General features: G+C 46.8%; 1 protein-coding gene across 2 annotated transcripts; it reads right to left on the reverse strand.

Moving 5' to 3' along the window:
- Window positions 1–981: 981 nt before the first annotated feature.
- Window positions 982–13498, reverse strand: LOC149432426 (histone H2A type 2-B-like). 2 transcript variants are annotated; one of them, XR_016309140.1, is made up of 3 exons: window positions 13430–13498; window positions 11304–13130; window positions 982–11268 (listed from the first exon to the last, which is right to left on the reverse strand). XR_016309140.1 is itself a non-coding variant. In XM_089665210.1 (2 exons), the coding sequence occupies exon 2, from the start codon at window positions 13117–13119 to the stop codon at window positions 12739–12741; it is 381 nt and encodes a 126-aa protein (XP_089521336.1). In that variant the 5' UTR covers window positions 13120–13130; window positions 13430–13498; the 3' UTR covers window positions 982–12738. The 2 variants fall into 2 exon arrangements, 1 of the variants encoding a protein (XP_089521336.1); XM_089665210.1 differs by having other exon boundaries at window positions 982–13130.
- Between the last annotated feature and the right edge of the window lie 3857 nt (window positions 13499–17355).

Below are 17355 nucleotides of genomic sequence, written 5' to 3' on the forward strand. Positions count from 1 at the left end.
GGGGGGATATGATCTCCATGTATAATACATAAGGGGGGGATATGATCACCATGTACAATACATAAGGGGGGATATGATCACCATGTATAATACATAAGGGGGGATATGATCTCCATGTATAATACGTAAGGGGGGATAGGATCTCCATGTATAATACATAAGGGGGGATAGGATCTCCATGTATAAATACATCAGTGGTTCATGTAGTGAACTCGGTGTAGAGTTATTGCCCCTGAGGTCATCACAGAGGACAAGGGGGCACTCTTTACATCTGGAGGAAAAGAAATGTAATCTCCAAATATGGAAAGGTTTCTTCACAGTAAGAGCTGTGAAAATGTGGAATAGACTCCCTCAGAGTTGGTTCTGGCCAGCTCAATGGATTGCTTTAAAAAAGTCCTGGATTCATTCTTGGATACAAAGAATATAACTGGATACTAACATATAAATGTTAGTATCCAGTTATATTTAGTTGTATCCAGTTATATAGTTGATCCAGGGAATATCCGATTGCCTCTCGGGGGATCAGGAAGGAATTCTTCCCTGCAGGAGCAAATTGGATCATGCCTTGCTGTTTTTTGCCTTCCTCTGGATCAACTGTGGGTATAGCAATATAACTTTTTTTTTTGGTCTTTTTTCAGCCAGACTAACTATGTAACTATGCATGGCAAGTCGCAGCCTATTGTCCACAATTACAGCGGTCGGAGCCGCACCGGTTTCTATTGTAGTGCATGCACTACTTCAGGTGCGGCTTGCATAGACGTCTGTGTCTTGGAAGCCGCAGTTGTCTTGCAAGTCTAACCTCAAGTCAGACATCCGACGTTGAAATTGTGAGACTTCGCTGGAAGTTGCACGATTTCAAAGTCGGATCGGTGTGACCGGGGTGTCAGTGTTACTTTATTGTCTAAAAACGTGAAGTAAACAAACGGCGTCACATAATATTCGATGACAAGGTCAAGAAACAAAGAACAAGACACTCTCTGCTAAAAGTGGGGATACAATGTTTACTAACACATTCAAATAGAAAAAGACATTTTATAATAAGAAACAACATTGTACATTATCCAATAAAGTGCTTCTACAGACAAGTAAAAAATCGAATAAACACAGAAGAGCAACAATGTATTACAGTCGGTGTCACCACAGTGAGCGGAGCAGTCCAGGCAACTCTCCGAAAACAATCTATGAACAGAAACATCACAGAGCTCAGCGTTCGGAGCAATGAACCGTATTCTATATTCCATAGAGGGCGAGAACAAACCTAAGTAAAGGCTTTGCTGTCATGGTGGTAAAAAATAGTTGCTATATCCACGGTTTTACCACCCTCCTCTGGTGGTGGAGGTACACAAGCCGTATAACCACAGGTATAAATAAATGCAGCACCTTGAAGTGAATGAGGTCAGGCCAAGGCTGGGTGGTTTAAATTGCTGCCGCCCCTCTGAAATGAGATCCACAGTGGCTTGCTTTTCAGAAGGCATTGGACAGGTGGGGATATGTCATCTATGCACAATGTGTTAACCGTTGAAAGCCTGCGGCACAGAACGCATGATCACATGTATTAAGGTCTTACTAAACCCCGGACCCTGCATTCACTATATCTAGTGTCCCCTGACCCTGCATTCACTATATCCGGTCTCCCCCGGGCCCTGCATTCACTATATCCGCTCTCCCCGGATCCTGCATTCACTATATCCGCTCTCCCCGGATCCTGCATTCACTATATCCGCTCTCCCCGGACCCTGCATTCACTATATCCGGTCTCCCCGGACCCTGCATTCACTATATCTGGTCTCCCCGGACCCTGCATTCACTATATCTGGTGTCCCCTGACCCTGCATTCACTATATCAGGTCTCCCCGGACCCTGCATTCACTATATCCGGTCTCCCCGAACCCTGCATTCACTATATCTGGTGTCCCCGGACCCTGCATTCACTATATCCGGTCTCCCCGGACCCTGCATTCACTATATCCGCTCTCCCCGGATCCTGCATTCACTATATCCGCTCTCCCCGGACCCTGCATTCACTATATCCGCTCTCCCCGGACCCTGCATTCACTATATCCGCTCTCCCCGGACCCTGCATTCACTATATCCACTCTCCCCGGACCCTGCATTCACTATATCCGCTCTCCCCGGACCCTGCATTCACTATATCCGGTCTCCCCGGACCCTGCATTCACTATATCCGGTGTCCCCTGACCCTGCATTCACTATATCCAGTCTCCCCGGACCCTGAATTCACTATATCCGGTCTCCCCGGACCCTGCATTCACTATATCCGCTCTCCCCGGATCCTGCATTCACTATATCCGCTCTCCCCGGACCCTGCATTCACTATATCCGGTCTCCCCGGACCCTGCATTCACTATATCCGCTCTCCCCAGACCGTGCATTCACTATATCCGCTCTCCCCGGACCCTGCATTCACTATATCCGCTCTCCCCGGACCCTGCATTCACTATATCCGGTCTCCCAGGACCCTGCATTCACTATATCCGCTCTCCCCGGACTCTGCATTCACTATATCCGGTCTCCCCGGACCCTGCATTCACTATATCCGGTCTCCCCGGACCCTGCATTCACTATATCCGGTCTCCCGTGACCCTGCATTCACTATATCCGGTCTCCCGTGACCCTGCATTCACTATATCCGGTCTCCCCGGACCCTGCATTCACTATATCCGCTCTCCCCGGACCCCGCATTCACTATATCCGCTCTCCCCGGACCCCGCATTCACTATATCCGCTCTCCTCGGACCCCGCATTCACTATATCTGATCTCCCCGGACCCTGCATTCACTATATCTGGTCTCCCCGGACCCCGCATTCTCTATATCCGCTCTCCCCTGACCCCGCATTCACTATATCTGGTCTCCCACAGTACACACAACTTGGAGAGGCAAATAAATATAAACTGCTAAATACCTTTTCTCATCAGCAGTATATAGCAGTCTTGTGAATTCTATCAGTGTCCAGCACAGCACTGGTTAAAGTTTAGAGGAGGAGTTTTCTTTCTGCTCTAGGAAAATGCAGAACCCCTGACCTCTGTTTGACCAGTGCTGTTTGGCCCTGTGCTGATCACATGCACCCTCCCAAGAAAAAAAAAAAAAGATCCTTCCTCCAAGCGAGGCATTTTATGAATGGAAGAGATCTCAGCGCTGGATGGAAATGCAGTGCAGATAGCAGCTTATGTTTTTGAAATTTCACAGAACTTTTTTTTTTTTCGTCCTTCAATCAGCCCATCCACAAGTAAAAAAAAAAGCATAAACAGTCCCATGGGAATTCCTGAAACCTAATCCTGAGTGGCTGGAGGTCTCCTTTACGTAGGTTTCATTGTAGTGAGGGAGGGTTAAGAACCCCTGCAAGGATTTTTTTTATTGTACTAGTTGGGGAGATCTAACCCCAGGTATGTGTCCTGGGGTCCTTTGCACCATCACACCTACTGTTTAGGGCAGGGGGGCTCAACCTGTGGCCCTCAGATGTGATACATAATGACAAATTAAAAATTCAGAAGCATTAAAATTCATTGTGGCCTGTGACCGCTTACCAAATCACTTAAGTGGCCCTTGCTCTTTAAAAGGTTGGGCCCCCCTGGTTTAGGGTCAGTGTAGATGGCCTATTGGAAGCAAAACCCACTTGAAGCAAGTCAAATGCAGGTCAGTTGCACCTGTCAATGACCTCTGAAGGAGCTCAGAAGCATCTCAGACTGATGCCATCAACACAGGCTCTTGCAGTGCTTGTAAAGGATCGAGGTTTGTTACCTTCATGTGTTCTATGTATGAAAGTAAAACACCTGTGTGCAGCGCCCACCCCCAATACATACCTGAACCTCCTCACAATCCAGTGATGTGAACAACAGCCTCGGTTGTCCCAGGTGTCAGCCTCCTCATTGGCTGAGACAGCAAGCGGGAGCAATTGGCTCCCACTGCTGTCAATCACCGCCAGTCAGCCAATGAGTGAGAGGGTGGGGCCAAGCCACGGCTCCGTGTTTGAATGGACACATGGAGCAGTAGGTGCCCCCGCAGCAAGCTGCTTGCTGCAGGGGCACCTGACAGGAGGAGAGCCTGTGGGGCACCTGGGAAGAGGAGGATCCGGGCTGCTCAATGCAAAACCACCGCACACAGCAGGTAAGTATAGACATGTTTGTTATTTAAAAAATAAATAAATTAACCTTTAGAATCAGTTTAAGATCAGAAATCAGTTCCTCTTTCATATACAATGGCAAAGCGAGAGCTGTTACACTAAACTGCATGTAGTTACAGAGCCAATCAGAAGTGCATGCTGGGATTGTTCTGCAGGATAGCAGAGCAGTGATTGTGATGTGCACCAGGACATGTGACCTACCTACACCCAATGATTGGCAGGGCTGGAGGGCGAATCCCTGGAATGCGCTTCTAGAAAACTGCTGGTGTCTTATTATTATTATTATACTTGTTCTATTGCTACTCAAAGATTGTTTTTACGTCTGATGGCCATGGTGTGGTGGATCCATCCTGTCTTGTATCAATGGTTCAGGCTGGTGGTGGTGGTGTCATGGTGTGGTGGATCCATCCTGTCTTGTATCAATGGTTCAGGCTGGTGGTGGTGGTGCCATGGTGTGGTGGATCCATCCTGTCTTGTATCAATGGTTCAGGCTGGTGGTGGTGGTGTCATGGTGTGGTGGATCCATCCTGCCTTGTATCAATGGTTCAGGCTGATGGTGGTGTCATGGTGTGGTGGTTCCATCCTGCCTTGTATCAATGGTCCAGGCTGGTGGTGTCATGGTGTGGTGGATCCATCCTGCCTTATATCAATGGTTCAGGCTGGTGGTGTCATGGTGTGGTGGATCCATCCTGCCTTGTGTCAGTGGTTCAGGCTGGTGGTGGTGGTGTCATGGTGTGGTGGATCCATCCTGCCTTGTATCAACAGTTCAGACTGATGGTGGTGGTGTCATGGTGTGGTGGATCCATCCTGCCTTGTATCAATGGTTCAGGCTGGTGGTGTCATGGTGTGGGGGAGCATGGTGTACCTAATAAAGTGGCCGGTGAGTGTACGTGTCCCTGGGGAACAGTCCCAGCACAGTAACTGAGATGTCACTGTAAACCATGCGTTCCTACATTGTTTGTTTATGAGGGATAGCTTAAGCTGGCCATAGATGGAGAAAAATTCGACCAGTTCAGCAGAAGACCGATAGCCATGTTCGATGCACATGTATTCACACACCACATTGGCTAAGTGGTTAGCACTTCTACCTAGCAGCACTAGTGTTGTTGGTTCAATTCCCAACCACGGCATGATCTGCCTGGAGTTTGCATGTTCTCCCTATGTCTGCACTAGTTCCTCACTCAAAAGACATGCTGGTGGGTAAATTGGCTCTAGTATATACAGGGCTGCTGTTAGAAACCATTACAGCCAACCTGACAGGACCCCCCAAACCACCAGGTTCCATAACGGCAACCTGACAGCCCCCCCCCCAACACAATTTATTATGCTTCAGTTATGAACACAGTGAGTGATCGGTACCCATCACTCACTGTGTACATTCAGGAAAGGAAGGGGCTGATAAATTAGTGGAACCAATCCTCTGTATGTTTCTTTCTGCAGCAGCTGAAAGCCAGCAGAGGGGGGAAAGGAGAAGTCAGCTGCTGCTGCAGAAAGCCGTATAGGGGAGCTGTTCCAGTAATTGCCCCCTCCCCCCTGCCGTTCACCCAGCTGCCTGGGCCGCACTGCTGGCCTGGGCCCTGTAGAAGAGGACTGGTGGTACCCCCTTATCCATGGCCCTGTATGTATGAATGTGAGTTAGGGACCTCAAATTTTACACCCCTCGAGGGTTAGGGATTGATGTGAATGTACAATATAAGTACCTGAAATAAATAAAACCGTAGTCACTCCTGCTTGACAGGCTCATTAAACATGTTTCCCCAATGGGCTGCACCTGCTGATCCGTGTATTCTGCCAGTGGAGAGTTCCTACACCTCGGCCGCATGAATGGAGAAAATTGTTTTTTTGTTGTTGTTCAGTCTAGTAGCTGAATGGGAAAAACAAATGAACCAGGGGCAGACTGACAACTCATGGGGCCCCTGGGCAAAAGGGGATCATGGGGCCCGTGTCCTCGCCCACACTCAAACCACACCCAAAAAAGCCTATGAAAGGTACCAGGGGCATTTCATGGGGCCCCCTACTGACCCCGGGCCCTTGGGCAGTGCCCGAATGGTCAGTCCACCCCTGAAATGAACCCTCATCTATGTAATGATATCTATGACTTAGTCTTAGTGGGGACAAAGACACCGTGACACTGCCCAGAAATTCCTAGAATCAGCCATGGCACCTTCTCCTTGGGCTGGCCATACATCACGGGTGTCAAACTGCTGCCCTCCAGCTGTTGCAGAACTACAAATCCCACGAGGCATTGCAAGGCTGACAATTACAAGCATGACTCCCAAAGGCAGAGGCATGATGGGACTTGTAGTTCCTCAACAACTGGAGGGCCACAGTTTGACACGATTTTTTTTTCGTTTGTTTCAAACAGCGGGTTGTGGGGAAAAAAAAAAAAAAAAAAAAAAAGAACAGATTACCCCGTCCACACATCGGAGGTGGATGGGGGAACTACTCCCACCGAACATTGTTGCCGGCTACAGCTGGTGGTACTGATCATTTGGGGAAAATCCAACAGGCTGGTTGTACAGAAGTCCATCAATAGACTGCCTTGTGTACAACCAGCAAGCCCATACGTAGGATGAAATTTGGCCGGTCCCTACTGGATTCTGATCTACCAGGTAAAAAATATATGTATATAAAAATTATATATAATTATTTATATATATAAAATGAGAGAGAGAGAGAGAGAGAGAGAGAGAGAGACTTCTCCAGTGCCTCTCCCATCCGCTGGAACTCCCTACCACAGCATGTCCGGTCAGCCCCCACCCTGTCTGCCTTTAGGCGATCTTTGAAAACTCACTTCTTCAGGGCAGCCTACCCCACCTCCATCTAAGAACAGTATTTGAATCACCTCCCCCAGATCATCCCCTGCCGCTATCACCTTTTGTATCCCCTCCCCCTTTAGATTGTAAGCTCCATGAGCCGGGCCCTCCTATTCCTTCTGTACTGAAATGTATTGTAATTGTACTGTCTGCCTTATATTGTAAAGTGCTGAGCAAACTGTTGGCTCTATATAAATCCTGTATAATAATTATATATACATATATACACACACATATATATATAAAATATATATATATTATTATACAGGATTTATATATTATTATTATTATTATACAGGATTTATATTATATTATTATTATTATTATACAGGATTTATGGCGCCAACAGTTTGCTCAGCGCTTTACAATATAACGGGAGACAATACAGCAACAATACAGTTCAATACAAGAGGGATAGGAGGGCCCTGATCCTGGGAGCTTACAATCTATATATATATGTTTTGTAGGAATACTGTTTGAATGGGAACACAAAACAAACATATAGTGGGACTTTATCAAGTTCGACTGCAAACTGCAAAACCACAGCCCTCTATGATGTTTAAAATCTGGTTTGTAATGAGATTCAAAAAATAATGTTTGAATACAAACCCAGGACCCTGGAGCCAATGACCCCCCCCCCCCTCAGAATGTTACAGAACACAACACATCACAAAACCACAAACTAAAATAAAAGTGAACATTTCAGACACGTGGAGCTCCATTCACTAAACTAGAACCATTGATATCCGGTATAACAATCACTACTTCCAGCATGAGATCTTACAGGAGCTGAAAAAAAACAGAATGTTGATAGTAAATAATGATTGTTATGATACATAATGATTGTTTAGTAAATACAAATTGTTACAATAAGGCTCCGTTCACACCTATGCAGGTTGCATTTCAGCCGTCTCATTTTGCGTTTTTGCCGTTTTTTTGATGCGGGTTTTTATTTAATTTTTAAAAAATTATCTTGTTAAGCAGATTTAAAACACAACAAAAACGCACTACATGCTTTTCTGCAGTTTTTCCATTGAAGTCTATGGAACCAAAAACTCTCAATTTTCCCAAAAGTAAGGGGGAATTTCTTCTTGGGCGGTTGTCCCCATTGAAGGATCAGCTCTAAGGCTATGCAGGTTGACTTTGAGCTGTTTCTGCATTGCGTTTTCTTATGCATTTATAATGCATTTTTCCCCTCATTTTTCTTTAATTTAAAATGCGACAAAAATGCAACACATGTTTTTCTGCAGTGTTTTCTATTGATTTTTGCATGTTCTGTTATTTAAAAAAGGGCAGCACAGTGGCTAAATGGTTAGCACTTCTGCCTGGCAGTACTCGGGTCGCAGGTTCGAATCCCAACCACGGCACCACCTGCCTGGAGTTTGCATGTTCTCCCTGTGCCTGCGTGGGTTTTCTCCAGGTACGCCAGCTTCCTCCCATACTCCAAAGACATGCTGGTAGGTTAATAGGCTCCTGTCTAAATTGGTCCTAGTATGTGTATGTATGAATGTGAGTTAGGGACCTTAGATTGTACGCCCCTTGAGGGTTAGGGACCTTAGATTGTACCCCCCTTGAGGGTTAGGGACCTTAGATTGTACCCCCCTTGAGGGTTAGGGACCTTAGATTGTACCCCCCTTGAGGGTTAGGGACCTTAGATTGTACGCCCCTTGAGGGTTAGGGACCTTAGATTGTACGCCCCTTGAGGGTTAGGGACCTTAGATTGTACGCCCCTTGAGGGTTAGGGACCTTAGATTGTACGCCCCTTGAGGGTTAGGGACCTTAGATTGTACGCCCCTTGAGGGTTAGGGACCTTAGATTGTACGCCCCTTGAGGGTTAGGGACCGTAGATTGTACGCCCCTTGAGGGTTAGGGACCGTAGATTGTACGCCCCTTGAGGGTTAGGGACCTTAGATTGTACCCCCCTTGAGGGTTAGGGACCTTAGATTGTACCCCCCTTGAGGGTTAGGGACCTTAGATTGTACCCCCCTTGAGGGTTAGGGACCTTAGATTGTACGCCCCTTGAGGGTTAGGGACCGTAGATTGTACGCCCCTTGAGGGTTAGGGACCTTAGATTGTACGCCCCTTGAGGGTTAGGGACCTTAGATTGTACGCCCCTTGAGGGTTAGGGACCTTAGATTGTACGCCCCTTGAGGGTTAGGGACCGTAGATTGTACGCCCCTTGAGGGTTAGGGACCGTAGATTGTACGCCCCTTGAGGGTTAGGGACCGTAGATTGTAGGCCCCTTGAGGGTTAGGGACCGTAGATTGTACGCCCCTTGAGGGTTAGGGACCTTAGATTGTACACCCCTTGAGGGTTAGGGACCTTAGATTGTACGCCCCTTGAGGGTTAGGGACCTTAGATTGTACCCCCCTTGAGGGTTAGGGACCTTAGATTGTACCCCCCTTGAGGGTTAGGGACTGATGTGAATGTACAATATATATGTAAAGTGCTGCGTAAATTGACGGCGCTATATAATTACATGAAATAAATAAGTCTATAGAACCAAAAACTCAACTTTTTGCGTTCAAAAAAGTCTGTTTCCAAAAAAACGCATTGGGTGAAAACGTGGAGATGTGAACGTGTCTCGTAGGAAATGATGTTAAATGGACTGTACTGCGTTCCTGCAAATCGCTGCAGAAAACGCTTCGGTGTGACCTGAGGGGTAAATGATGGTTATAGTAAATAATGATCTTTCTAGTCAATATTGTGTTCTAGGTTAGTGAACTGAATATTCCCAGCAGAAGAAAATGAAATCCTGGACCAGTTGGAGCCAGGGGCGGACTGACCATTCGAACACTCGGGCACTGCCTGAGGGCCCGGGGTCAGTAGGGGGCCCCATGAAATGCCCCTGGTACCTTTCATAGGCTTTTTTTGAGTGTGGGCAAGGACACAGGGGCCCCATGATCCCCTATTGCCCGGGGGCCCCATGAATTGTCAGTCCGCCCCTGGTTGGAGCCTAAACAGAATGACATTGTATGTACTGAGAACCCTCATCATGCAGAAATGGAATCCCACCGCTGCAGTCACAGGGTCGCCGGATTGGGGGGGCAACCGTGAAAAACACCCCACCCCCCCAAAAAAAATCAACACTATTGCTGTTGGAAATAGAGCGCACCCCTTTCCTGCTTTAAAGGGAACCTGTAGGGGCAATAAAATCTAAATAAATGTACGACTTGCATGACGTGCCCGGTCATGCAGGTGCGATTTGCGAATTGAAATCACACCTAATGAATGTGAATGTCGGCGTCTTAACGTGCGATTTGCCGCAGCGCGATTTCTAAAGTAGTTCTGACTTTTTCTGCAGTTTTGTTGCGATTTCTCATACGTAGAATAGAATGGAAATCGCACTGCAAATGGCAAGAAATCGTTGAAAACCTTCACAAGTAGCAATAACGTTTTCAGAAATCGCACCTGAAATCGCGCTAAGTACACAAGTTGTGCAATTTTAAATCGCAGCGGTGTGACCGGTGCCTTGGTGTGGTAACTCATATGCGTTACTGTATTGTGGTGCAACTCAATCTGAGCACGGCAACACATGGTCCAAAAAAAAATGATTTAGGAGTTTTGCTGCCTTGGCAGCCCATTCATTTCATTGCAATAACAGGTCCCATGAGGGACAGGCGGAATTCCCAGGTCCCCTACAAGTCCCCTTTATCTCTCATTTATCAAAGTGCCGAAAATTAGAACTTCTTTTCTACCGGAGCAACCAATCCCAACCCACCCTGGTGAGGAGTGACAGTTGGAATCCTGGCAGTTGTTCTCATAGCAATATGAAAGTGTCATTACACCGCGCTGCTAACACCCTAAAGGAGGAATTAACCCTCGTGTTCCAGGAACACAATAGCTGTACCCCAACCTGTGAACTGAGGTGGGGGAGGGGGTGACCTGTGATAGAAGGAGGGAGGGGCTGACCTGTGATATAAAAAGTTGGGAGGGGAGGAGGTGACCTATGATATAAAATTGGAGGGGGGCGGGGGGGGCGCGGTGACCTATAAGGATTGGATGGGGTGACCTATGCTTTAGGGACAAGGGGAACTTATGATGTTAGAATGGGGGAGGGGTGACCCCTGATATAAGGAGGGAGAGGGTGACCTGTGATATACAGAGGGAGGGGCTGACCTGTGATATACAGAGGGAGGGGCTGACCTGTGATATACAGAGGGAGGGGCTGACCTGTGATATATAATTGGAAGGGGGGGGGAGGGGAGGGGTGACCCCTGATATACAGAGGGAGGGGCTGACCTGTGATATATAATTGGAAGGGGGGGAGGGGAGGGGTGACCCCTGATATAAGGAGGGAGGGGCTGACCTGTGATATAAAAAATTGTGAGGGGAGGAGGTGACCTATGATATAAAATTGGAGGGGGGCGGGGGGGCGCGGTGACCTATAAGGATTGGATGGGGAGACCTATGCTTTAGGGACAAGGGGAACTTATGATGTTAGGATGGGGGAGGGGTGACCCCTGATATAAGGAGGGAGAGGGTGACCTGTGATATATAATTGGAAGGGGGGGGGGGGGGCACGGTGACCTATAAAGATCGGAGATGGGGAGACCTATGCTTTAGGGACAGGGGGAACTTATGTTAGGATGGGGGAGGGGTGACCCCTGATATAAGGAGGGAGAGGGTGACATATAATAAAAGGATTGGGGGAGGGGGGTGATCTATGATATAAGGATTTGGGGGAGGGGGGGTGATCTATGATATAAGGATTTGGGGGAGGGGGGGTGATCTATGATATAAGGAATTGGGGGAGGGGGCATTACATGCCTGGAGATTACAGCAGGTGCTGGTGTTGAATATATTTTGGGGAGACACACTTGAACCCCAATGTTTGTCCTTGGAAGTCATGCACAGTGCATTAACCCTGCATTGTCAGTTCACCCCCATTGTAGATGCCGCATACCCCCCACCCCACCCCCCTCCAGTTTTCTTTTTTTTTTTTTGAGCTCTTGGCCTTTTTAAAGGAGCAGTCACAGTTTATCCCCCTCCCCCATTGTAGATCCCCCTCCCCGAGTCTCATCTTTTGAAGCTCTGGGTCTTCTTGGGAAGCAGTTACAGCTTACTCTCCATCGCTCCTCAATTGTAGATCTCCCTCCCCCATTGTAGATCCCCCCCTGACAATGTCTCATTTTTTGGAGCTCTGGGTCTTCTTGGGAAGCATTCAAAGTTTACTTCCCTCCCTCCCCCATTGTAGATCTCCCTCCATTGCAGACCCCCTCCTCTCCCATTTCTAATTTTTTTTAGCTCTGCATCTTCTTGGTGAGCAGTCACAATTTAACACCCCCCCCCTCCCCCACTGTAGACCCCCTCACTCCATGTCTAATTTTTTGCAGCTCTGGGTCTTCTTGGGGAACAGACACATCTCAACCTCCAATGTAGACCCCCCCCTCCCCCCAATGTCTCATTTTTGAACCTCTGAGTCATCTTGGGTGCAGTCACAATTTGATCCCCCCATCATCATTGTAGATCCCTCCTCCTCCATTTTAAACCCCCCCCCCCATTGCAGATCCCCTCCTGCACTGTAGATCCCCCTTCATTATTGTAGATTCACCTCCTCCACTGTAGATCCCCTTCCTCCATTGTAGACCCCCCTCCCCCAATGTCTAATTTTTGATCCTCTGGGTCACCTTGGGGTGCAGTCACAATTTGAACCCCCCTCCATCATTGTAGACCCCCCTCCCCCCAATGTCTCATTTTTGGAGCCCTGAGTCACCTTGGGGTGCAGTCACAATTTGACCCCCCCCCCCATCATTGTAGACCCCCCTCCCCCAATGTCTCATTTTTTGGAGCTCTGGGTCTTCTTGGGCAGCAGCACGGCCTGGATGTTGGGCAGGACCCCTCCCTGGGCGATGGTCACCCCTCCCAGCAGCTTGTTGAGCTCCTCGTCGTTGCGGATGGCCAGCTGGAGGTGTCGGGGGATGATCCGGGTCTTCTTGTTGTCCCGGGCGGCATTACCGGCCAGTTCCAGGATCTCGGCGGACAAATACTCCAGCACGGCGGCCAGGTACACCGGGGCCCCGGCCCCCACCCGCTCCGCGTAGTTACCCTTCCGGAGGAGCCGGTGGACGCGGCCTACGGGGAACTGGAGTCCGGCCCGGGAGGAGCGGGACTTGGCCTTGGCTCGGGCTTTGCCGCCGGATTTCCCTCGGCCCGACATGGGGGTCACACCTGCGGGAGACACAAAACGAAGAGCGGGGGGAGAAGGGGTCAAGATCGAAAATTTACTTACGCGGAGCGCAACCTTCCTACCGCGGAGCGCAACCTACCTACTGCGCAACCTTCTTACCGCGGAGCGCAACCTACCTACCATTCAACCTTCCTACCGCGGAGCGCAACCTACCTACCGCGGAGCGCATCTACCGTGCAACCTTCCTACCGCGGAGCGCAACCTACCTACCGTTCAACCTTCCTACCGCGGAGCGCAACCTACCTACCGTTCAACCTTCCTACCGCGGAGCGCAACCTACCTGCTGGACTCTGGCTGGACGAAGCTCCCTCCGCGACAGACAGCCCTGCACTGAGCTCACGCCACGCCCACCGCGGCCTTTCCTTGCAGACCGCTGGCTGCCATTGGCCCGCCCCCTTGCGTTTCCTCGTTCTCATTCGCCCGAATAATCATCCGCGATTTGCATACACACGCCCCCTGTCGTTGAGCAGAGCCGCGTCCACAGAGCTGGGGGCTGCCTTATGGGGGTCAGCTGCTGGTTCTGTGCCGGGGGGGGGGGGGGGGGGGGCATTTTATTTCCCTATATAAAGGGAGCTATGGAGTTTTTCTTCACATAAATATTAACCAATCAGATTTCTGTAACTAATGCATAGAAAGCCATAATATAGGAAAAAATAAATAAATAATAATTTAAAAATATATATATAGTTATATAAAAATATAACTATATTATATTAAATAAAAATATAACTATATTTTTTTTTTCAAGAATAACCGGCTAAAAGACATTTTGCATTAATTAATTGTAAATTGTTACATTTAATAATGATTACATTTCTCTTCTATCAATTTAATAATGAATAAATTAGGACATTAACAGCACTTGAAAAATGAACCTGTAGGAAAATAAGTCCGTTAATGATTACCACCCCCCACCCCACCTTTCACTTGCGGATGACGTCATGATCCTTCCAGTGAATGCAGAGAATTTTGCATGAAGACTGGACTGGGAAGGGGGGGGGGGTTCTTTTGGGGAGGCTTGGCATACTCTTTGTTCCCCAGGAGTCTCATCACTGCCTTATGGGGGTCATCTGCTGGTCCTGTGTCTGCAGGGACAGAGGGGGTCTCTGGGGGCAGACTGAGGAATTTTTTTTTTATATAAGTATAAACCAATCAGATTCATGTAATTAATAACTGTAACATCATTCTGTAACAGAACATGAAAAAGTAACCTGTAAAAAGGCATTAAAGTAGTAATTATGAAATGTAATAATTATTATTATATGTTTTTATTATAATTTTTTAATTATTATTATATTTATTATGTTATTATTATTTGCTAAAGACATGTAACTGCAGCTGTCTTCAGTTGTTCTTGTTTGTGGATCTTTCTGCCTTTAGTTTTGCCTGCAGCAAGTGAAATGCATGCTCAATTGGGTTGAGATCAGGTGATTGACTCGGTCATTGCAGAATATTCCACTTCTTTTCCTTCAAAAGCTTTTGCAGTGTGTTTTGGATCATTGTCCATCTGTACTGTGATGTGCGGTCCAATCAACTTTTCTGCATTTGGCTGAATCTGGGCTGACAGTGTATCTGTAAACACTGCAGAATTCATCCGGCTGCTTCTGTCACATCAGCAATAAACACCAATGACCCAGTGCCACAGGAAGCCATGCATGCCCATGCCATCACACTGCCTCCGCCATGGTTTACAGATAAAGTTGTGTGCTTTGGATCATGAGCTGCTCCAAGCCTTCTCCACACTTTTTTCTTCCCGTCATTCTGGTACAGATTCATCTTAGTTTCATCCGTCCAAAGAATGCTTTTCCAGAACTGGTCTGGCTTTTTTAGATTTTTTTTTGGCAAAGTCTAATCTGGCTTTTCTATTCTTCAGGCTAATGAATGGTTTGCACCTTGTGGTGAACTCTCTGTATTTGCTCTCGTGAAGTCTTCTCTTGATTGTAGACTTTGACAATGATACGTCCACCTCCTGGAGAGTGTCCTTCACTTGTCTGGATGTTGTGAATGGGTTTTTCTTTACCATAGAGAGGATCCTGCAATCATCCACCACTGTTGTCTTCCATGGACGTCCATGCCTTTTTATGTTGCTGAGCTCACCAGTGTGTTCTTCCCTCAGAATGTACCAAACTGTTGATTTGGCCGCTCCTAATGTTGCTGCGATCTCTCTGATGGATTTGTTTCATTTTTGAAGCGTTACAATGGCCTGCTTCACTTGCATGGACAGCTCCTTTGATGTAGGTTCACAGAAATAGATTCCAAATGAAAATACCACACTTAGAATCAACTCCAGACCTTTTACCTGCTTAATTGATGAAGAAACAACAGAGGGGTAGCCCACACCTGGCCATGAAACAACTTTTCATTCCATTGTCCAATTACTTTTTGTCCCTTGAAAAAGGGGGATGGCTACTCTTAAGAGCTGTAATTCCTAAACCCTTCCTCCAATTTGGATGTACATACCCTCAAATTAAACCTGAGAGTGTTCACTTTCAGCCCATATCCATTATAGAACTATAGCTTGAATATGTTTTGGTAAATACCTGAAAAGAACTAAAATTGTGCCTGAGTCCAAATATATATGGACCACCTGTGTGGGTTTCCTCCGGGTACTCCAGTGTCCTCGCACACTCCAAAGACATGCTGGTAGGTAAACTGGCTACTGTTTAAATTGTCCCCAGTATGTGTGCGGGTTATGGATGTTAGATTGTACGCTCTGTGAAGGTTAGGGTCTGATGTGAATATATATATATATATATATATATATATATATACACACTGTGGGGATCGAAAGTTTGGGCACCCCAGCTAAAAATTTGCATTAATGTGCATAAAGAAGCTGAGGAAAGATGGAAAAATCTCCAAAAGGCATCAAATTACAGATTAGACATTCTTATAATATGTCAACAAAAGTTAGATTTTATTTCCATCATTTACACTTTCAAAATAACAGAAAACAAAAAAATGGCGTCTGCAAAAGTTTGGGCACCCTGCAGAATTTATAGCATGCACTGCCCCCTTTGCAAAGCTGAGACCTGCCAGTGTCATGGATTGTTCTCAATCATCGTCTGGGAAGACCAGGTGATGTCAATCTCAAAGGTTTTAAATGCCCAGACTCATCTGACCTTGCCCCAACAATCAGCACCATGGGTTCTTCTAAGCAGTTGTCTAGAAAACTGAAACTGAAAATAGTTGACGCTCACAAAGCTGGAGAGGGCTATAAGAAGATAGCAAAGTGTTTTCAGATGTCAATATCCTCTGTTCGGAATGTAATTAAGAAATGGCAGTCATCAGGAACAGTGGAAGTTAAAGCAATATCTGGAAGACCAAGAAAAATATCAGACAGAACAGCTCGCAGGATTGTGAGAAAAACAATTCAAAACCCACGTTTGACTGCACGATCCCTCCAGAAAGATCTGGCAGACACTGGAGTTGTGGTACACTATTCCACTATAAAGAGATACTTGTACAAATATGGTCTTCATGGAAGAGTCATCAGAAGAAAACCTCTTCTACGTCCTCACCACAAAAATCATCGTTTGAACTTTGCAAATGAACATATAGACAAGCCTGATGCATTTTGGAAACAAGTTCTGTGGACCGATGAGGTTAAAATTGAACTTTTTGGCCGGAATGAGCAAAGGTACGTTTGGAGAAGAAGGGGCACAGAATTTAATGAAAAGAACCTCTGTCCAACTGTTAAGCATGGGGTTGGATCAATCATGCTTTGGGGTTGTGTTGCAGCCAGTGGCACAGGGAACATCTCACGAGTAGAAGGAAAAATGGATTCAATAAAATTTCAGCAAATTTTGGATGGTAACTTGATGCCATCTGTGAAAAAGCTGAAGTTAAAGAGAGGATGGCTTCTACAAATGGATAATGATCCTAAACACACCTCGAAATCCACGGGGGATTACATCAAGAGGCGTAAACTGAAGGTTTTGCCATGGCCTTCACAATCTCCTGACCTCAACATAATTGAAAATCTATGGATAGACCTTAAAAGAGCAGTGTGTGACAGACAGCCCAGAAATCTCAAAGAACTGGAAGACTTTTGTAAGGAAGAATGGGCAAAGATACCTCAAACAAGAATTGAAAGACTCTTGGCTGGCTACAAAAAGTGTTTACAAGCTGTGATACTTGCCAAAGGGGGCAGTACAAGATATTAACTCTGCAGGGGGCCCAAACTTTTGCAGACGCCATTTTTTT

This window comes from Staurois parvus, unplaced genomic scaffold (genome assembly GCF_062004578.1).
Source record: "Staurois parvus isolate SC_StPar_1 unplaced genomic scaffold, SC_StPar_1.0 ptg002146l, whole genome shotgun sequence".
In the NCBI taxonomy this organism is placed as follows: Eukaryota; Metazoa; Chordata; class Amphibia; order Anura; family Ranidae; genus Staurois; species Staurois parvus.